Source organism: Seriola aureovittata, chromosome 14, assembly GCF_021018895.1.
Source record: "Seriola aureovittata isolate HTS-2021-v1 ecotype China chromosome 14, ASM2101889v1, whole genome shotgun sequence".
In the NCBI taxonomy this organism is placed as follows: Eukaryota; Metazoa; Chordata; class Actinopteri; order Carangiformes; family Carangidae; genus Seriola; species Seriola aureovittata.
Genome location: NC_079377.1, coordinates 7628026 through 7651162, shown reverse-complemented (window position 1 = coordinate 7651162; position 23137 = coordinate 7628026). Strand labels below are relative to the sequence as shown.

Below are 23137 nucleotides of genomic sequence, written 5' to 3'. Positions count from 1 at the left end.
GGCGCGGAGAAAAGACAACTGAACTACCAAAGGCATGTATGCAAAGAATGAGTGAATTTATAGGCTTTTCTTTACATTGTAATCGCTAATCATTTGGATTAGATTTAATCCAACTGTTGAAATATTTAATCCCTAATCCTGCTTCTTCCTCAGATCTACCTACACACCCATGGTTTTCAAACTGCACTTGTTTATGACTCTGCAGTCAGATGGATGTAGGGGAAATTCCGAGTAGAAATTTATCAGATTAAAAACACTAGCGAGCCAGCATGAAGGCTGTTAAATCTACATGGACACAGTTATCTAGGTCACAGGTAGATGAGATAGACAGATCAGAAATTTCCTCTTCCTCTAGAATGAGGCACTTTCACTAGGTTGGATAGTAGGCGAGATATCAGGAGCAGGGGAGGAGCACAGGGTCGTGGTGGGCATGAGCAATAGCGAGAAAGAGACTAACAATAGTTCAAAGCTTCTCGGTTTGTATTTGATCCATTGTCCCCGCTGGTCTTTAGAGACCACCACCAACAAGGCATCGTCTTACTCAGGTTGACAGGGTTTTGTATAGCTAAGATGCTCTGGGAGATTAGGTTCAGGTGAAGCTCAGGTTTAGAGAGGAGTGGGAGGAACGGTATTTCATCATTGTTTTAGGCTGTTTCTGTGAGAAAAGAAGACAGTTTGGTGAGACTGCACTCGTTCAAATGATAGATTTTTAAGTTTTATCTGCAACAGAAGCTGTAATTACGTACATCACTTTGTTAAAGAATGTGTGTTATGAGAAAAAAGCCAGATAAGCAAATGACTGTTCTTTATCTGATAGGGATTTTAACGCCCTCTTGGAGTGTTTTCACAGCGTCCCATTTTATTCCTCATCAGATTTCCCTCCTGTGTAATTACCATTTGCCTCTATCTCTCTCTCAGTGGCAAAATTGATGGGTGGAATATCTTGAGAAATATGCAAGTAAAAGCCAGAGAGGGAAACATCTCAGAGCCACACCACAATGAATGAGAATTCAGAGGATGCTAATTAAACAATGTCATGATTTATTGTCAGTAACAAAACATTTACTGTTTCAATCCCAAAGGCTTGGCTTCCTGGAAAATTATCATTTGGTCACAGCTTCCTTACTTCAGTTCTGGTTATAACTGAGGGTTTAGAAAGTCAAGACCTCCAATATGTGTCAGGGGACCATGTATATTTATTTAAACAAAAAACTACAAGATAAATTATAGCTTCTAGGTATGCCTTTGCCCTTTCTCTATTAGTAACCTTTATCCTGAGGTTGTGTTTGGATGTTGAAAAATCATCAAAAATTAATCAGCAGCCACAGAAATCCAGACCAGTTTAAACAGCCAAAGAGTCAAGAAAGATTTCTCATATTTCCAAACTCTGAACTTGTTACTATCGGTAAAACCTTTGTCTAGTGTCACATATTTTAATTGAAAAGACTTCCTAGAAAGCTTCTCTACATCAACATGTGCAGCACCCCGGCTGCAGGACACAGGCTTTTGGCCGGCTCATGAATGGATGGGACAGAGATGTTATCTGTCCTTAGGGAGGATGTTTGGAGAGTGGGAGTGGAAGGCAGTGGGGCTTCAGCGTGCTAATGCAGCTAACAGCCAGGAAGGCAGAGTGTTGACTCTGCAGATTTCAGCCCGCTACTGATGACTATGGGGCTAAATACTGACCCCATGGACTAATAAAGAAAATCACCTCAGGCACGAGCCGCAGGGGTCAGAGGTAACGGCATGGCTGGGAAAAACACAGGCCGTGGCTTTCGATCACTACTCTGCCTAATTGAAATGACAGTTGAAGACTGGTGGGGGTAACAGTGTTTATTTACGTCTTTGTTACGCGGTGAGCAAGCACAAAGATATGCCTGGCCCGGCCAGGGATGACATCGCTCCCGTATGCTGTCTGGCTCCGGGATCTCTGCACTAGTACAATAAGGACTTCCTGTCTGCCATCAGATTCCCCTGCATTCCACCCGGTCCCGGGATGAGGCGAGGGGGCTGCTGGGGACGTGGTTTTGTGAAAGAGTATGAGTCCTAATCAAACTGACAATATGGACCTCTTCCCTTCTTTTCACCCGCAAGCTGACCCTGGGTCTGAGCTGCTGTCTGTCAGGGAGCTGGTATAGGCTGTGATTTGCTGAATCTGCGGTGAGGTTGTTTTCTTGTGTTTAAACAGATGCATAGAGATGGCCTTAGGGAGACGCTGGGTCTGACTGTCAACACCCTGTTTCACTGTGCTGATACCAGCTATTTCTGTAACAGCTCTGCACTCAGTCATGTTGCACAGTGCAGTACAGCATAATGGTAGACATTAATAAAAGTACATTTAACAACAATTTAAATAGCAATTTATGATTTTTTTGTCTGTTAATGTGTATAAACACAAGGTCAAATTAATATTTCTAATATTAATATTTAGCATCTTTTCGACACGATATTATTTTAACTGATGATCAAATGAAAAATGCTCTTTGTTCATGAACAAAGAGCATTTTATACATCATGGAACTATGTGGGTAGATTTTTTTTTTCCAAGTGCCATGCAAGGAATGACTTGGTGGCAATGAGCACATGCTCCCAGTAGCTCTTAATGATCCAAACGTATATTGCTGATACAACAAACAGTGCAATATAAGAGGGCTGCACTGACCCAGAGGCTTAACCCCCGCTTTCAATAACAACCAGGGAAAACAGAGAGAAGAAGCAAAGGATAAAAAAGGAAAGAACAAAAAATAATCTGAAACGACACATATGCAGAGATAATGGGATTCTATTGAATACACAGAAACAGTTGCTTTCCGGTTGACAATACTGGTGAAAAAAAAAAAACCCTGATGTTGCTATTTGAGGAAATGGGGGAAGATACTATTCAAGCTCTCCTGTTTCAGTGGGGTCAAGGTGAGAGAGCAACCTTCAGCAACCTGAGTAACGAAACAGCCTGCTGCTGTCTGGCGGGACTAGACATTCGGCGTTAATGGCCTCCGGAGAGGACCATCAGCACAGGCGGAAAAGAACACAAATACTTCCCTCTCACACCCCTGCAGCACAGAGGATAAAGGAGATTATATATGTGTGACAGCACACTACAAGAATGTGGTTTAAAGGATTACACCGATTTTAGATCCACTGTCAATTCATTCTTAAAATTAGAGCACAGACACCAAAGTGATCCACGTCTCCAAGGTAGATCACTGACCTAGATTCTCCACAGAAACTCTCTAACAGAACCTATTATCATACAATGTTTAGTGTTAATGGTTTCTCACACGAAAGATAAACCTGGATGTGATAAGTTAATGGTACTGAATTAATAAACCATCAGACAATGTATTTACGGGGATAGTAATTTCCTGTGTGAAATGACAGGAATGTCATTTCTACAAATAGGACATTACAAGTTCCTAACAGGAACAGCCCTTTGTGTCATGCAAATTGTGGTAATGATAAGAAGATGAATAAGCCAGTGGTCAACTCAGAAGTCTATTCAGAGCAGGAAATGAGCAACTATTGTGCTGCCTTTTTCTAATTTAGCCGCTGAGAGGTTTCCGGTTCCATCGATACCTCATTCTGTGAAATTAAAGGATCACTGCTTTGGTTTCTCAAATGCTGGCGACGTGACAGTTACTGCGTGACTGCTGACAGGTGTCACAGGTGATTAACAAGAATACAGTACATTTGATCCCATTGTGTTTTCAGGTTTTTGTCAAAGCCATTCTAGGTGCTGATTACTGACATTATGTTCTCAGAGGTGGCCTTTGTGCCATCAGGCATCCGCACGGCCAGACCTTCAATAAATAGTTTTCAGTGAGAGATGGAGGGGAGGGAGAGAAATTACGTGAGTGAGTATGTGTGTGTGTGCGTGTGTGTGTGTGTGTGTGTGTGTGTGTGTGTGTGTGTGTGTGTGTGTGTGTCCCTTTCCTATTCAGTGACTTATCAAATACAGATTTAATACAGTCTTTTGTTTGTTTTTTTTCAGTGTTGACTGCACTTCCCTCATCCTGAGATATATGCAGATAAGCACACACATGCACACACTACAGCAGTGTGTGTGTGTGTGTGTGTGTGTGTGTGTGTGTGTGCGAGCCTAGTAATGTGCCAGAGAGGAAAGGTACATTAACATATGAGGCGTCACTGCACATGCTGTATTAAATGATAGAGCATGTATCATATAGCACCAAACAGACAAGTTGGTACAGTGAAGTAAACAGGCATAAACTGGCTCAAACAACTTCCCGACATAGTGAGTTTATTTTTAGATCTGGTCTGATTTCCCTTACATGTGAACAAAACAGTTCATTCATCATTTTGACTGTAACCACTCTTCTCTCACACTGTGGTGTACAACATGCGCACACATTTCAATGGTATCATTCATGTTCAGATTATTAAAAATTACCTGCACAACACAGATTATTCTAAATCATATTCTCAATAGACTGTTTTTCCTAATTAAGTGCTTAGACATGAAGACTTCATCATGAAGTGGACTGCCAACACGTGCAGGCAGAGAGAAGGAGAATATTTTAGCCTTTTTCTTTGATATCCCTGTCATCTGCAACAATAAGCATTAGACTGAAGACTGGTGCACAGGCAACTGTTTATATTTCAGCCACTGTTTATTACTCAAAGTTTTGGCCTCATGTTTAAAGACATGCCAAAGGCAAAGGGAACTCTACTGTTACAGCAGAGCTAAACACAGTATAATAGCTGCTTTATAAACGACTGTAACTCACTTTGAAAGTCTTGTAGATAGCTTGTCTGTGAGTGAATCTTTTTTTTTTTTACTTCTTATACAACAAAACAGTTTCAGGATTTCTCCCTGGTCCCTTTTGTTTAATTCATGGCTATTTCCAAAAAGTAAACACATTCCCTTCTCACTCAGCCATGGCATGAATCTAATTAGAAGTTTAGCCTGTGCTCCCAAAAAGGGTCACCAATCCTCCAAAAGATCAGATTTATGTACCCTTACATGGATGTGATTTATTTGTGTTAAAAAACTTGTTCGTCATTCAAATTTGGTTCTCACTCTGCTCCCATAGTGGTAGCCAGCAGACAAAAACTCAGACTTGGATCCAAGTCTTTGTCTTCTTAAGGTTCTCCCATGAACTGTATAAACTCCAAATTAGACATCTCATGTCCTGATCAAAAACAATCACAAACTCTTGTTGACTTGTAACTGGGTAGCCAGTATTTACATTCCTTTGGATTACAATTCAGAGCATGACAGAGGATCGGACTGGACTACATGCAGATATAGCATAAATGCTGGATGACCATGTCAATACTTGTTTAACATGGAAAGATATGCAGTAAAGGAAGCTAAGAGACACTAAGCACATTTTCTGTACAAAAAAATCACTCTCTCACGAATCAAACTGACCAAATGTAAGCAGACAAAGCAAATCTTTTATGGTGTCAGGAGGAGTTTATATAAAATATTCTGACGCTTTGGGCCTCTGTCATGTCTTTAATGCCATTGACCTGTTGGCAAGTTTCACCTCCTAGTGCTAATTCTTCAATGAAAACCTCATGAGGCCACGGTAAATTTATCTCAAAGAAAAGACGTCTATGAACAGTGCTGATTGTGGTGAGGCCTGTGACTATTGTTGCCATCTGCTCACGATTTCCTTCTGCAAGGAAGATAATTGAATCTGAAATCACTTTTCTCTCTTGGTTTAAGAGTGAGGGTCATGTTTGTCACTGAAGTCTCCACCACAATAGTTTGGGCCCTTGTTTGTATTCTTTATAGAGTTATTTCCCCCTGGTTGTCTCTTGCAACATCTGCCCCTAACCCTCCAGATCAATACGGACCATCTAATAACCTGCCACACTTAATTAAAACCCCATCACTGCCTTTATGAGAGGCATCAAAGGGCACTGTGCCCAAAGGGGGTCATGCAGATAAGACTTCAATGGTGTGCTTTGCAGGGCCTCTGCACAATAGAGGAAGCTAAAAATCTTTAAGCTGGTTTGGTGAAAATAGGTCAGTGTTGGCAGCTGTGGGTAATGTGTCCCAGGCCTGGCCTGTGGTCCACCATGCTGCTCGCCATATTTAACACCCTTTGTGCCATCCTCTCGGCACTAATCTGTCTTTTCACTGAGTGTTAAAATTAATTTGTAGTGATTTCTATGAGGGCACAGGAATCGTTAGGAGACCTCAAAGGGGCTACCAAGTGGACAAGTTGCCAATAGTGGGCCTTTGTCTTTGTTCTGCCCCTTTCTAAATGCCCATGACAGCAGCTTTGAAATGCCTGCCTGATGAGGCTCAGATGCTCTGGCTGTGGACATCACAGTGACCATACTTGTCTGGCTGTGAAAAACATCTCATGACAAAGACAAATCCAGCACGGCAAACAATACCACAGCCCGGGTTCCAAAACTGCCCGAGTCAGAGTCCAGCCTGCATTGCTCAGTGGTGTATCCTGATAATCCTTGTTGGCTCTGAAATTACAGATAAAACTTAATTTGATTTGACTTTATTTCATCAAAGCTATCTCAACAGTGCAAATCCCTAAGGAGAACATCAGTGAGAAGAGATAACCATATCATTTCAGAGTGCTTGGCATATACACAAACTTGTGTTCCCATGGGAAAATTGTAGACACAACTGTTTGGTTAAAGCTTTACAGTGGTGCTTATAACACCAATAATTCTGTGCAGGGAGAGTTGGAGAAAGGACTTGACATGGAGAGCCTCAGAGGCAGCCACATCTTGTAAAGCAGGTTTGTGTGAGCCTGCTGCAGTCTGCTGTGTTGTATGGAGTAAGAGCTTCTCTGGCGCATATCTTCTATCTTTTATTCTGTCTTTGTCTTTTATCTTCCTTTATTTAATCTTTCTCTCCGTGCATATCTCTCTCACTCTCTCCCCCTCACACATAAACTGCCTCTCGCTGTCATGCCCCCGACCATTAAACAAGAGGGGAGAATTAATGACACAAACATTTCTGACGTCTGCAGGAGTGTGGGCCCCTTTCCTCCGTCAGCCTCACTCTCACTGTATAAAAAAAGATAAACCTATAAACTTAAAAGAGAGAGAAGGAAGACTGAGACATGGAGAGAAAAAGAAAGCAAATGAATAAAAGTGAGAGGAGGGCAGTTGTGGGTGGGTGTGGTGGGAGAGTTCCTCGCATCAAATTAAACTTCCATCACCGTCAAAGACATACTCGGATTCCAGCAAGCCAATCAGCCAATCTAAGACAAATGATTTTGTTGAGCTTTCCTGCCACACTGGGCGTGGGAACGGCACAGATTCTCATAAAAAAAAAAAGAGCCTGTAAATTATTTCCCTCCTGCTTCAAAGACCTGAACAACAAAAAAGGTTTGTGTTTATGTGTGGTGTTTCTGCGTTGTTGTCTTAGAGCCCGTCGGTCTCGGCTGGTTTCTACTGTGCATGCGCGAATGTAAACAATATTTGGGCTCTACAGCTGTCTGCTCACATGTGACAGTCTGAGAGACAAAATACAAAAGGTTGCCGTCTTTCATTCTCATAGATAAATAAAACTCTTCAAGGTTCATTTAAACCAGGGGGATCCTGTTGCATTTTGCTTTTCTCCAGGCAGCGTTTTGATCAAAGCCGTTTGTAGCACTGCTTTCCTCTCCTTACCCCCACACGCCACCCTCCTAGCCTCCTACATCCCACACTCCTACCCCCAGACCACGTCTGCCTTGCTGCTGCTAATCATTGGTGGTCTCCTGACTGCCAACAGTAATTGATTAGGGAGCGGAGGACTGGCGGGTGAGGGAGGGGCGGAGGTGAAAGTTCACCGCAGAAGTTCTCAAGGTCACTGCCCTTCTCCCTCCCCCCACTAAACTCCTTTTCTCATGCTATTAGGTATCAGCCACAGGGGAAACTGCAAATATTTGGCACACTCGGCCCAACTTCCAAGAGGTTTGGTGGTGGCGTGCACAAACAGGAAGATCTGTGTAAGCAAAATGGATGCATCTGTTTAAGAGAAACTCTGTGGTGAAAAGGCTCGATTCGTGATGTGTTGATTTATCTGTTGAATCAGGAACTCAACATCCTCAGTTGAATATGCTTATTTTTGCAGACCCCCCTCGCTGCTCTAAGAATGCCGCCGTGTTGTTTGGCCCGCTGCGGTTGCTCAACATCCTCGACAATATAAAGAGGGTTGTGGATGTTATTCTGAAGTAATAACTCCCTCCATTCGTCCTGGTTTCACAGGAAGAGGTGACATTCCTTGCCTCTGGAAAGTGACTCATGCTGCTGTCTTGTTTAGTAAATGCAATTACAGACTGGTTGAAGCATTCTCCTCTTCTGTGAATTAGAGCAGAGAAAAAGCCTCTATTACTTTCTTTTTTGTGAGTGTGTGTGTGCCTGTGTGAGTTCTCCAAACAGGGTCATGTTCACCACAGGACTACCTACTAGTCCAGCCCATAGTCTGACTATGGACGAGACCCAGATTCTTGATGCCTATGGAAACATGACTGTCACAGGAAATGTTCAACATGTTTCACAGTGCTGCAACTGAGAAGAGGTGAGGGTGTTTTAGAAAGGAGCCCTCCCAGAGCTGAGGGCTGGTGTTGATGTTGGCTGCACAGCCGTCTGGGGGCTGTCCAGCATCTACCACTCTCTGGTTGTGGGACCAGTAAAAACACACTCAAAAGCATGCTCAGATACCCATAGACCTATGTCTGGACATGTAGACTAACTCACTAAGTGCAATGAAGTCCGGTGATGTAACTTCACGAACGCACGTAAAAAAAAATTACAGAAACCCAAGGGGCAAAGTTAAAGATAAATAATTGGGATAGAGTTTAAAATGTACATCGTCACTCAGAGAGTGGAGACTTGCGGGTTTCAATGTCTGTCTCAGTCACCTCTCCCACAAATGGCCCCTGGCTATGGCAGCTGTGAAGCATTCATCTTTGTCTGCTCTGTCACTTACACTGTCTCTCAACATTTATCATAAGGAACTCGTTTTTCATAAATCTGCCAGTAAGGTCACAGATTTTCAGCTAATTTCAAACATAACCCGTAGAACGCAGATGGAACCTTAATCCTACATATATCTTTTCGTTCCCCTACCGCTTATGTATATTCAAACAACATGTAAAAGGGATTATGACAAAACTTGATATTGTTGCAAATACCAGATCAAGATATCATGAAAGCCGGCCTCATTGGCTGCGAATGAAAAGCACTTGTGTGGTTTAACTTTATCCAGACTTGAGAATACCAGAGGAGGTTGTTCTAAGAAGTGGTGGGTTCTGTTTTATGTCCTGTTGTGTTGTGCATCCGCTCTATACTGCCCCCCTTTGTTGGACACATAGTATTGACCAGGATTATGTCACAGACCCCTACTTTCAAACTTCCCCTCATGCTGTACTACACTTAACAATGCAAACAAAATCATTTCATTTACATACATTATATATATATATATGGTTTGCAGCTGTTTTTAAGAGGAGGGCAAGTTTCTTTTTTCTGATGCATGCTTTCCTCACCTCTCTAAATGTACTGTAACTCACAGCCTGCACCCTGGCTTTTTAGCTTTGCTGTGTCAAATCTGAGGTAAACTGAAACCAAATAGTTTCGCATCTGCCACTACATGTTGTTCACTTCATATCACCTTTTCTCCCAGTGGGAACCTTCATGTGGGACTCTGAGTGATATGGGTATAAAAGCACTTTTCACTCTACTACAAAATCCTCATCCCTGCTCTAATGTCAGTAGTCAACGGGCCTCCCACTGAAATCACCTTGATGTGCTGTAGTTTGTGCCTAGCAACAAAGTCTCTCTGGAACTTTACCACCTGGAAAGCTCGGGGTAGCTAGAAAAACAGAATGCTCTACTTTCGCCTCTATCTGCTGCCAGTGAGCAGAAATCATGCTACTGCACGCCAACAAATTGTTTAGCCTAATTTGAGATATTTATTGTGTCTGAGGTCAGCTTTTATTTGGGAAAAAATAGTCACTGTTGTTAAAACCCCAATTAAAGCAACCTTTGTGGTAAGATTTTAATTTAAACATAGAGCTGAGTTTTCCATACGAATGTGGGTAATGTAATACATAGGCACTTACTTTTATGGCTGAAGAAAGATATGTTGAATCATTTTAAAACCCCAGGAAGTTAATCTGGATTTCATACAGTGTAGGCAGGTAAACATCTTGCCTTTTTTAAAACTTGATTGTAAACATGGGAGCTAAAATTCTTAAAGGGGAGAACCAGGGGGGTGGGGAAGACATGGAGGAAACTGAGTATGTAATGGCAGAGTTAAAGAAACAAACAGTAGCAGCTTCCTTTTCACTCCAAAGAGAGAAGGCACAGTGAGACATGGATACTGCCTGAGGAGCAATTATTCCTCTCAATCTACTGTCACTTTTGGGCGTGAGAACAAAACCATGGATATCATCTTTTCATACAAGCCCTCAATGTGGGTGGTGTGGCCAAATGGTTTTAAGCTGATGCCGGATGACTTATCATGCGGCAGAGAACAGGACCGGGCCTGTGGAATGAAGGCAATGTTATCCGATGCTATAGGGGTAGTATGAACCAAGCATCCGCCAGCCCATATTCTCACCTGTTTCCAAACATGCTGTAAGTTCCCCACAGATGAACCATGAAAGGAACTGAACACTGACTTGTAATATTATAATCACATGGCCTGACACATGCACTAACACACACCTACACACACACACACACACACACACACACACACACACACACGCTATATAATCATACAAATGCAAGACTGATTCTATTTCTAGCAATTTACCTATCTTGTTATTATCTTCATTACATACTGTGTATGCCAAGATTTTATTTTGGCAGGGTATAGCTGCCTTATTACAGCCCCTTGAATCCAGAGCTGTATCTTCACTGATGCTGCTTATCATATCAAAGCATGCTGATTAAGCCCAGCATTCATTTCAAGTGTTCACCTGACCCTGCGAGCATGAATTGGTCAATTTTTTCACTCCTCTCCTAAGCAACACATGTAGCAGATGAGTGTTTGTGTCGTGTGCAGATGCTGTGGCTTCGATTGCAGTTTTTTTTTTTTTCTATCCCAAAGGAGTGGATGGTTGTTTATCTTCTCCTCAGTCTGCAGAGATTTATCTGATCCCGCTGAAGAATGACGTGTTTAGCAGTATAGCTAGTGTATGGTCGGACAGCCACTGCTATGGCAAGTGCTAATGCAGAGAAACAGCGGCCTCGTAGACACCCATGGAGAAAGAGCTCTCAGCGTCTTTCACGCAGGCTGTTCTGCTGCTCGTGTTTGCGAGGTGAGGAGGAGGATCCTCTGCAGGAGCAGGAAATGAAGATTAATGGGGGCCCTCAGCATCCACACTTGGATCAACGGGGATCAGGTGAGAAGGAGGCTATCCAGATTACAGTGGAGGATCTGGGGATAGTTAACAGCGGCTTCAGCCTGCTTGACGAGGGCCCCCTGACCCAGAGAAACAGCATGGGCCGCTCAGCCAGCTCTGTGTCCGCCTGCCCGAGGGCTCTGAAAAAGAAACGACTAAAGCCTCTGTCTTCACTCCCTCTACAGCCTCAAGCCAAATCAGCCATCACTTCCACCAGCAGAGAAGATGAGGACGAAGAGGAGGAAGACCCACTGCTGTATGAAAGTGACACTCATAGCACGCCAGTTTTCCTGGCAACACCCGTCATTAATCTGATCCCCCCCACTCCCTCTGACGTCGTTGATGATGATCAGTTCTTTGACATTAACTCAGAGGAAAGTGTGGCGCACACTTCCGGCAGTGATGGAAGCTTAGCTGCTGGTGACCAGGAGAGCTACGAGGAGAAGATAGAAAGCATGGAGGCAGAGGAGTCAAATGAGGGATTCACACTAGATGAGAACAGGGTTGGTGCTGATGGTGCAGCTGAGCCTGAAGAGGGCCTACGTGATCAGTTCGGAGAAGAAAGAGATGCTGTGCCGAGGAAAGAGGGCGATGAAGAGAAAACAATGCCCTGGTTCTTGCGTAGCGCCTACCATGTGGCTCCTCTTCCTGAGCACCCTCAGAGAAGTGAGTGTAACACTGATAACATCTCCAGTGCTGTTTCACTGAAATTCACACTTAACACAAGACTCTGATATTCTAGGAAATGCAGCCGTTCGCTTTCTTACTGGGAAATACATAAGAAGTTTAATGTCAAAAGCTTCTGAGTGTTCAATAGTGAGGTAGCTCTGTGATGGTTAGCCAAGTGCAATTAGGCCAATTAGGACAATTAAGACATTTTGACATATGATAATAGGAAAAGCACAGGTACAAATAATGAAATCATTCATGTCTGAATTCCATTTAGCTGCTTCAGTTTCACACCTGTGTTTTTCCTCTGTGACGGGTTAAAATCTTTGCTTACGAAGAAGTCCCATCTCTTGACTGAAGACACATAAGGATAAATTTGAGAATGTTTTTTGATTTCAGGTAAAAAAAGAAAACAATTGTATTTACCAAAAGATTGTTTTTTTTTTATTTCAAAGGAACTTGTCACAGTGGTTGTCTTGGTGTCTTTCTCTATGCAGGGAGCTTCCACACTGGAATAAATTTCTTGTCATTTACTGAGCACAACTTGGGTGAGTTTTCTTGAGGTAAATTAGCAAAGGGTTTGAATTTTAAACCTCTCTGTTTCCATTTAGGGAAACTCTAGGTGAGAGGTAAATGGCACCAGATGATGGTTCACTTCATCCAGCTGTTGAGCTCATGTGTTGCCTCTTCGTTTTGATCTCAGTCCCCATTCAGATGAAATTGCAGTCATTATGTGACATGGCTACAGTACCTCGAACGTCTCCTTTGGGAGTTGCAGAAGTTCCCCTTTGTTGGAATCCCTTTTTAGCCATTGTGTGTATTCCCAGTGCGTGGCTGGGCAGGCAGTTCCCAGGTTTAGGGTTCCTGTGACTCAGCATGCTCTCCTCCCTCATTCGTCTTTCAAAGAGCTTACTTTCTTTTCAAACCAGAGGAGGACAATAATACTGGAAACGATAAGCATCACATTTGCCTATCCATTACATAAATGTGCTGAAAAGTTCTGACTCTAAAGCTCTGCTTTGTCATTAACCCTGTGTGTGTCTGTGTGCATAGTTGTCAAACTTTGTCACGCACAAAAACCGAGGTTGCTCAGTCTATATGAATATGTGTGCGTGCAGGGATGCAATGTGTTTGTGCTAACCAGTTGAGGGTGAGGGAGCTCGCTCATGCTTTGACTTGTCCTGACTGAGTCAACTCAGTCTGGGAACAATGTCCATCTCTCCGTTACTGGTGATTTCACCCTTTAAGGCAACATCAGACTATGTCCCTGAGCCTGCCCTAAATTTCCTGTCCTTCTTTGTTTTGATTGGGCTTTTCCTGGACATGGCTGTGGTAGGGTGGGTGTACCGCTACCCTCCATTACCATTCTCAGACAGCTCTCCATCTTGTGTCCCTTCTCCCATGCATGGTGAAAAAAAGTCACGGACCGACTGGAAGTTATTTTCTCAGAATTTCAAAGAGGTGATGAAGAGAGTGCCAGCTCACGGCCCCCCTCCTTCTACTCCACTGTCTCTCCAGGACCCAGACAAGATTCCACTGCTGACACACATAAACCAATTACACTGTCTTATCTGATTCTGACTCCATCTAAACTCCCATCCATGTCAAACCAGCCTTTCAGAAACAGGCCCCTGAAATGAAAAACATGTGTTTAAGAAATTAGGCAGAATTTTTTTGCTTGTAAACTATTTGAACGGTAAAGGGGGTCCTGATGCTTCAATTTGTGATGGTATAAACGTTAAAGTAGTTAGAGCTGAGACATTGCTCAGTGACACCGATGTTGCAGTGAACTGCAAACATTCCAACATGTATCACGATCACATAACAGCGCTGTGTTGCCTGAGAAAGCCGGGGCCTAGCTTGGATGCCATATTCTCAGCCTCATTCGTCTTGCTTGTTATGATAGCAGAAAAAAAGATATCTGCTCGCTGACCAAATGACATTTGGAAAATGTAAGAATATGTGCTTTCTGTGGGAAAGAACTCGGATTGTCAGGGAAGTATGTCATCAACCAGACGAACGTTAGTGTGTCTGACAGGTTGCCAAGCAACCCCATCTAGCCGCGTCCAGTATCAGCACCGGCTAATACGCTGCAAATAGACCTGGTGACCTGCAGGCCAGAAAAAGGCAGTTAAGGCCTAAAATCATAAGAACAGAGTGGCTTAAAATGGTGAGAACGAGGACTTCATGGAAAAGTTTATTTTAACATACTAACTAAAAGCTATAACTAGGATGTATTTGTTGACTTATTTTCTCTATTACCGTGCAGATGACCTGAGCAACAGAGATGTGGGCTGCTCCGACATGCTGAAGGCTGAAGGCCTGCTTCCTCACGCTGCCAACATGGACGCATTTACTCAGGAAAGGGTATAAAGACCATGCAATGAACATTTTTGACGAAAAGGTTTTCTCATGATCTCTTCATACTGTATATCACATGCTCTATTTATGGCCAACAAGGCCCACACATGCACCTTTAATGTATTTAAAGTTATCTACAAAGAGTCACTACACATTCCTGGAATTAATGCACTTTATCTGATTTAGACTGTGACTGTGTATTATGACTCAGGAAGTTAAAAATACTGACTGACTATAAATTGATTAGACTGGGCTGGTTTCTAGCCTAATGTTGATTGAAACCTGTATTACGTGACAGAGACCGATAATTCGCTCCTGCAGTCTTGGGGACGCATTGACCAGGAGTGCTACCTTCCATTCTTTAACCCATACCACAGATCAGAAAGAGGAGGGGTCGCCAAGACAACGACGCATAACTGTTGGTGAGTCTGGTATATTATATTATGGACAAACAAAACTGTTCTAATAATACTACTGTTATGTAGCTGTTTGATATTTTCAAAAACTACTTGTTTTTCTTTGTGCTCCTTTCATGCAGCATCATATATGCCTCAGTCTAAGGATCAGAATGGAAACTTCCCAGAGAAGGTACTATAAACCATCAAAGCAGGGCCTTCAGGGTGGCATCAGCACACAGCCCAGAGCTGCTGCAATTACAGAATATGCTGTTTATATTTCCCAGCTCCCTTGATCTGTCAAAGCAATGACTCTGCAAATAGTCTCAGGATTTTTGTCTTTGTGTCCAGGATTTGCTAAGCAAGATTGCTCGTATCCTTAGCGATCCGTGTGTTAGCTGAAACACAAAACGGAAAGAAAAAGAAAACTTTTTTTAAAGGCAAATTACTCACGTCTTGCACTTATTATCTCCATGCATTATCAGCTGTCTTATTTTCCTCTGGTACCCCTGAGTCATTTATGCAACATGTATCCTAAGCAGCCCCGCCTCGCTCCACACTGGGACTCCAAATTAGACGAAATGACTTAAACTATGGATTATTTATGTGGTTTTGGTGAATTATGATCTAATAGGGTTTTTTCTAAAAGTCTCTCTGTCTTATAATGTAATAGTGAAATACCTAAGACAAGGAAAACCTCTCACCCCAATTTATCTAATCACTCCACAGTCACCTTGTAAACCCTCTACTGGCAGCAGGGAACTCTAGTTTTCTTCCCAGGAACATCATAAACAGAGAATCTATGACTAAGGCAACAATTACATAGAAACCTCTGTTTAGGGTCCCTGCTAAAGTAAACATTTCTTTGTCTTTTTTTAAACATTTGTTTATGACTAAACACACAAATGAGTTTATTTGCTGTAATATGTTGAAGCATGGATATCCAACACAGCCATACTTTCTTTGACTGAATCAGCAACAGACAATGAGGAATTGCCTTGGAATTTAATCATGTTTTATCTTGATGTCATGCCGCCTACGAAATGGGTTTTTGCATTCAGCAGTTTGAATATGAATCATCCTTGGGCATTACGTCCCACTCTCTTTGCAATTCCCAGGTAATTAAAAAATACATACATACTGTATGCTACTGTAGCACATCACAAAACAATCCTTTGAAGAGCATGTTGCTTGTGTATAGAGAACTATGATGAAAAGACATAGGACATAATACACATTTTAGTGTGGTGTGGTGTTAAAAAAACGAAAAACTGAAAAACTGTTTTTCCCCATGGCACTTGCTTCATGCCCATGCAGAATGTGGTATAAGCAGCAGGTATGTAACCGCTCCTTCTCCCCAGGACGTGGACAGGCAAGTGGCCAAATCTCTCGGGGAGCTGAGCACAGATGAAGTCTGCCAGTGGTTTACCAATATTGGACTGGAGAAATGCCTCCCACTCATCAGAGGTAAAACACATTCTTCTGTCTCCTCTCCCAGCCCTGTGGCTACACAATAAAGGTAGATATTGCCAATTTAATATATCTTTAGCGCACATCAAATGATCTGTTCCTAATTTTTTTAATGAACATCAATAAGTTAAGAGGATGATGAGGAGATGAGGATGATGTAAAATTTAAACTGACACCTGCATTAGCGTAAATCACTTCCAGTCTATGCTTTGTTTTAAAATTCCCTTTATACTACACATTACATATTCTACACAGTCCAGTTCTATTGTGACAAATTCCTGATTATATGTATTGTCTTACTGTCTTAGTAATACTGACACAGGCAGGCGCCAAGGTTTAGAAGTAAATTCACTCTTATTACATCTTATTCATTTCTACAAAGGCAATCAAGTGGCCTGAAAAGAAAAAAAAACTGAGATTATTTCGTAAACTTGCTTAAAGCTAATATAAAGCTGTGAAACTTGGAAAAACTGCCTTCTTTATGTTTGTCGGCTCTTGTTCATTACGAATTATATTTCACTGGCTACAGTACATCTTTCAGATTTCTTGTTGTGTCCTGTAGGTGTGTGATTTAATTAAGTTTTAATTTAAGTTTCTCTTTCAGGAGCTAAACTGCGTGGTACAGACATAGCCTCAGTAGATGTGAACACTTTGGACATCCTCCATATCACCACACTGGAAGACAGAGAGCAGCTGCTGTCAGCTATTTATAATGAGCTGCACCCTCCCAGCACCATCACCCAGAGACTCGACTCTCTGCTCGGTACACTTTTACCTTACAACACCACAAATAAACATTTTCTAGGTATTGTACAAATGAAGAATGTTAAATGTTTACTGGTGTTTCTTTTTTCGGTAATAGATTCCTTAGGGCCCAATAATGTTGAGACATTCACTGCAACATTGGTGTCAATGAGCAAGTCTAAGTCCTCTCCTCATGTGAGCTGCCTGAGCATGAATCGCCGTTCCCTGAAACTCAGGTATAGCCTCCACATATACCGAACGTCTCAAACAAATAACGAAGTCAATCACATTTTAATCTTTTGACTTTTTCCATTAAAGAAACAACAGCAACAACATCGTACAGAAGAGTTCTCAGCTAATAGAAATCACTATTAATGGTGAGTAAAGTTTAAAAGTATAAGAAAAAATAATAGAAATCCATGTTCATTTACATGATATGGTGGATGTGAACATTAATGGGAGTGTAATGGACTTTTTACATACTGTTTTTGCAGCAATCTGTGTGAACATAGGTTTGCATTGTATTCAAATATTCACTTATTGTACATATGGTTATACCATACACCTTCAAGCCTGTGGGACAGGTGTAGCTTGTATGATCATGATGGACACATACTGTATGGCAGGCTAGCACTTATGGCCTCTACATTACTTCTCACTGTCATCCTGACGTTTCAGCGTCAGAGCGGATAGTTCATCTCAGAACACCAAAGGAAACAACGGTAGGAAAAATCATGGAATCGTGTATGAAAATGCTGGGAACGACAGAAGACAAAAGTCTTTTCACACTGAAAGAAAAGCAAGGTGTGTAGTACATGATTTACACCACATAATGTAGTCTTTATCACACAGGAGGAAATACTGTATACGGCACATATGCTTTGATTTCAAGGTTCTTCAGAGGAGCTCTCACCAGATCAGCAGATTGCAAGTCTACTGACATTGACGTCAGAGAACCGACAGTTGGAGCTGCACTTGTGTAAAACAGTACGGACTACTTAAACATATAAACTGTAGACAATTATACTGCATTCTAGATACCAACCCACATAACAAAGAAGCTTTCTGCATGCTCTTGCATCATAGGAGAAACCAACAACTACTGCCTCCCAAAACAGCCCAGACGTCAACAGCTCCAATGAAAATGGTAATATCAACAAAAATGTCCAGGGGAACCAGCCAGCTAAAGAAGAGAGGATTAGGGAGCTCAACCAACAGGTGGACTCACTACAAAATGTCATCTTGCAGGTCACTATCTCTGCTAAACTACATCTAGAACTATATGCAATAGATTGACATTTGCACTACAGCTAAAAATTCACTTTTTATTGATTTAATAAAATAAAAAAGTACAATGATATAAAGTTGACCTCTTTGACCCCAAAGGTCCAGGAGCTCCACCACAGCCTGGTAGCATTTTGTTCAGAGTTAAAGAACATGGATGGAGATGTGAATGTAGACAAGCTTGGCCCTGCCGAACTGAAGCAGAGGCTGGAGTTGGTCAAAGGCCGCCTGAACGACAAGAGGCAGAACCTGCAGACCCTCAGAGGCAACATTAACCACTCAGCTGCTCACAAGAAGAAGTAGGTGGACTGTCTCTGTTAATTAGTAGCTTGTTCAACATTACATAAAACTTTTCTTTCACCTTTCATTAAGACATTAAAGGCAGACTCCAAAATGCCAACTGCTCTGAATATAAATGTACAAACATGAATACAAACTTCACAAACCATGTTTTATGTCTTTGACCTTTTCTAAAATATGGCCTCTTGCCTTTCAGACAGTTGGAGGTTCGTCTCTTGGAAAAGATGAAGCTGAACTGCCAAGTGTTCAAGGAGGAAATTTCCATGGTACATCTCAACCGACAGGTGGCCCACCTACAAAATGCTTTGCAGGAAAGCAAGGTAGTATTGATCAAATTAAAGTGATTAAACATCTTTCACAGATTACTTGCCCCACTGGCAGACTTGAACTCACACGTTGAGGGTCTGGAGCTCAGTCAGCAGAGTTTAATCAACAGCATGTGAAACACAGTTACACCAAAATGTGGGAAAGCTGCACGGTCTGAGTCAGAGAATGTTTTGGTTGCTAAAAATACACAATGAGAAACTAAGATTTGCACCAAAACAACGCCAGTTATTGAGAGAAGCATGTGTGGTATGGGCTACTAAAATCCTACTTCAGAAGAAAGAATAGTCAAATTTGGTGTTTTTGGCCCACAATGCCAGAGCAAACGCTGTTCCGCCTCTGCCTTTAACCATATCAGAACAACTTGGGTAATATAAACAGTACAACTACAATCTTCCTCTCTAATGAAAGCCTCATTGTAGGGGCTAAATTGATCTACAGAGCATGTTAAGTTCACATATTTGTTCTTTTAATTGTTCTACAGTAGAATTAACACCCACTGAGAAAGGTGGTAACAGCTTCCTGATGTGGTAGGCCATTACTTGACACCATTATGTCAATCATCTTTGATCTTTTCTTCACTGTTCGCCTGATTGACAACACAATGCTCCTTTCAGTTACTCTGTTTCGTTAAGCTGTGCAGTTAGCTCCGTTGTGAGAGTGGGTATACAAGGCTGAGTGAAGTCCTTTGGATGAACATGCACTTTTTCTGAGAAAATGATGTTTAGCGCTGACATCCGAGAGCCTGTGACCATACCAACAATGGAATGCGTGTGACAAAAGCCACTGGGAGAGTCCAATGGAGAAATGGGCCAGCATGTGTAAGACTATCTGCATCTATCCCCGGAGGAGCCCACTTCTTTTTTAATGTGGCTCTTTTATCCCGTTGGAGAAGCCCTAACGAGTTGCCATGAAAGGACACACGCGGCTTCAGCTTTGAAAGGTGCCCCGTGTCACGTTGCCGCCCCGGGGCCACACTTTTTTAGGTGCTGAGTTTGTGGGAAAAGCAGCAGTGGTAATGTTTATCATATGACCTAATCAGAGTTAACACACAGGTCAAAGCTGAGGAGCAGTCTGGGAACTGATGGAGCTGCTGCTCTAATAAGGAGCAGACCGCCCTGTGTTTGGTCTTGTAGGCTGCCCCGCATTACAGACAATAAGGAAATATTTCATCATCGGCAGTCTAATCTCTAGGATCTATTGCAACTGGAGAGCATCAATAAAGCAGTTGAGAGAGAAGGAGAAAGAGAAACAGAGGCAGAGAGTGAAGGGAGGAGGGGAAGGACAACAAATGGCGGAAATGATTTTAAATAAGTGGTTTAGCTTGGACAAGTGAAAACTTCAGACAGACTATTAAAGAGGGGAAATTGGGAGAATTATTGTTTCACCCACTCTTTAGTCTCACATGGTCTTAAAGGACGGATTGCGGTTTGAAGGTTTGAGAAAAATCTGCCACCTCTTTGCCATGGCATGCCCCTGAGTTTAAGCGGAGGATAGGGTGTCTCCACTTTTTATATAGAAACAGCCATGATACGAGTTGTGGTTGATCGGTGTGGTCAAATTGTCTCCCATTACCCTGTCCTCCATTTTCTACCCCAAGGTTGATTGTGTTAAAGATCTCTGCTGTTAGAGCAGCCCAGGCGTCCACATTCAGAGTGACAGCACTGATTTCAGAACAACTAACACCCACCGTTGTAACTGAAATGCAATCCCTTCCACTTAGCATCTATGCTGTCTGGCCTGTCAGAGAATCATTCCTCACACCGAGCGAAACAAAGTCTTTTCACAGATCTTGTTGTAGCTTCTTATGATAGAGGAAAATAATTCTCTTTAAGGGGGGGGGGGGGGGGGGGTAACCAAACTCTTTTGAGTGAACTTCTATTCACTTTTACCCTCCTGAGTGATGACTTCTTTCTTGTCTGACCTTCATGATCTTCAGTAGCGGTGGTTTAACTGCCCACAATCAGTCCACTAGGATATGTGCCCTGTGTCTGGCCCAGGTAGGTTCGGATTTGACCAGATCCTGTGGATAAACAAGAAGAATATGAAGAGAAAATTCCTTGGGCTCCTGGCGTGTGTCCAACATTGAGGCAAACTAAAAGGGAAAATGATGTGTATTAGAGTGGGTTTCTCAAGGGTCTTCAGCTGCGTTTCCGTAGATATATCCTGTCTGGCCCACTCGTCTGAGCAGAGAGAAGCCTTAGCTTTGACCTCTGACCCTAGCAAGGCGGCATCTATTGCTGCAAGGCATTCACACGCCATTCAGAGGGAGAAGGGGTGGGGGGCTGGGGGGTGGGGGGTTGTGCCAAGAGGCTGGATAAGGGAACATTGGAATTCAGTGGTCAGACTCACAAGTTATTTCTGATCCCTGCAAGCTACTTGTGGTGTGATCTCTTCCAAAGCTAATCATTAAATCTTGGTGGTCTCCTGGCTTTGACGCAGCCTCAGTCTTATCTCTTGGGGCATAGTGGTATCTGTCATCTGTATGGCTTCATTCTAAGAAATATGATAACTAGGTTAGTTTCAAGTTTAACAGGTATTGAAACATAACTTTGAAAGTTTGAAAGATCCTTTGACTCAACAGGGTTGTGATAAAAACAACAACTGCACCTGGCTACTTTTGAATTTCAATAACTATTTGCCACTGACCTTAATGGAAGGGCTTGACATTTTTGTAAATAATTAAATTAAACATAATAGATAAGTTTTAATCATTGAGCATAAGAGGTGCTGATAGGTGGATATTTTTATTTGAGCCAGTCTAGCAGTTTCCCGTCTCTCAGCAAGAAAATAAAAAGGTGTATTTCAAAAAAAGGCAAACTATTCTTTTAACTTTACTTTACTTACTGCAAATAGGTATTACTTAGTGTAGGTAACATTTTACTACATAAGTTAGGAGTCTCTGACTTCATTTGGACTAGCATGAAATGGGTTTATAACAATACTACATCTTGTGTCACACAGTGTATTTTAATAAAAATTAAATAAACCCAATACATATGGCATTTGCCTTAAAGTCAGAAGCATTTGCATTTAAGCAGTCTGTGCCCTTGCATTTATGAATGTGTGCCTGTGTTGTTTCTTTTGCTGAATTCAGGAGAAAGCCCAGAAAAAGAGTGTGGCCATTGGTAGCCTGAGCCAGCTGGTGTCACTGCAGTGTCCGGCCATGCTGCTCATTGTACAGGAGAACCAAGGCCCTGATGGCCATTATGGCTTTGAATGTCGCTACAGAGAAGGCAGCGGACTGGTGGTGGTCAAGGTGGACAACACTCACCTCTGTTTAGATGACAGGTAACACATGAACACGTGCAAAAAAAAAAACAAAAAAAAAATTCAAAGCAAGTAATTTATCTAGGCTTGATGACAAAAACTTTGTTAGTGTTCACAGAGACCAATTAATGAGAGCAGTATTCAGTGTCTCACTCATCACACCCATGTCTTTCATCGCTCTATTTTTCTATGCTTGGTAGCTATGGAAACTCATCAGATATTGGCCCCAAAACAAGCAAACACTGTAATGTAATACTTGGATGCAGAAGAGAGTGAAATGGAGCAGATAAAAGAGCTTCATATAATTAAGCAATTACTACATTACAACAAGTACTTACTTAGATACCCAGCCCTCACACACACACACACTCACTTGTCTATGTTTGTGGGGACCTGTCATTGACATAATACATTCCATAGCCCCTTACTCTAATCCTAACCATTACAGCTGAATACCTAACCCCTAACCCTAAAACCAAGACCAAGCAGTTTGGTCCCTACAAAAGCTGAACCTCACAAGAATAATCGGCTCCTCGTTTTTGGACCCCACAAATATAGTCAAACAAGTTCCCACACACTTAAAGCCTCGGTGTGTGTTCACATATCGCACCTGTGCCAATGCTCCTTACACAGCTAATGAAAAAATACAAAGGTTTGTTATTTCCCTGTCAGCTTTATCTGGGCGGCTATAAATAAAAACTAATGAAGGGAATTTTTTAATGAGCTCTGCGGAAAGGTGATGCTTTTAATATTTCATGCTCTGTGATTTGTGAATTCTTTGATATTGTTTGGTGCTTGTTAAAAAAGCATTATGGAGGTCCTGCCTTTACCTGCAGCGATAGTGCTGGCAAATAAACATTTGATACTTTGAAGGAGTTGAGAGAGAATTTCCCCATCAGCTTTTCATAAACAAGTACAATACATTCTGTACGTTATCAAAGAAAAACTCAGAAGAATTTCCTTTTTCTGACTTCATAA

The 23137-nt window shown here is 42.1% G+C and overlaps 1 protein-coding gene and 1 long non-coding RNA gene across 2 annotated transcripts in view; one reads left to right on the top strand and one right to left on the bottom strand.

Annotated features, from left to right (window-relative positions):
- The first annotated feature begins 18400 nt into the window (after window positions 1-18400).
- On the top strand, window positions 18401-18930 carry LOC130181066 (uncharacterized). The gene is made up of 2 exons (XM_056394818.1): window positions 18401-18564; window positions 18762-18930. Exons 1-2 carry the CDS (start codon window positions 18419-18421, stop codon window positions 18907-18909), a joined length of 294 nt encoding a protein of 97 aa, XP_056250793.1. The 5' UTR covers window positions 18401-18418; the 3' UTR covers window positions 18910-18930.
- Window positions 18931-20797: 1867 nt separating this feature from the next.
- The window catches only part of LOC130181514 (uncharacterized), a 91178-nt gene continuing 88838 nt past the window's right edge, over window positions 20798-23137 (bottom strand). The window contains exon 6 of the long non-coding RNA XR_008829582.1: window positions 20798-20912. This is a non-coding gene — a long non-coding RNA (uncharacterized LOC130181514). The remainder of the gene's footprint in view (window positions 20913-23137) is intronic.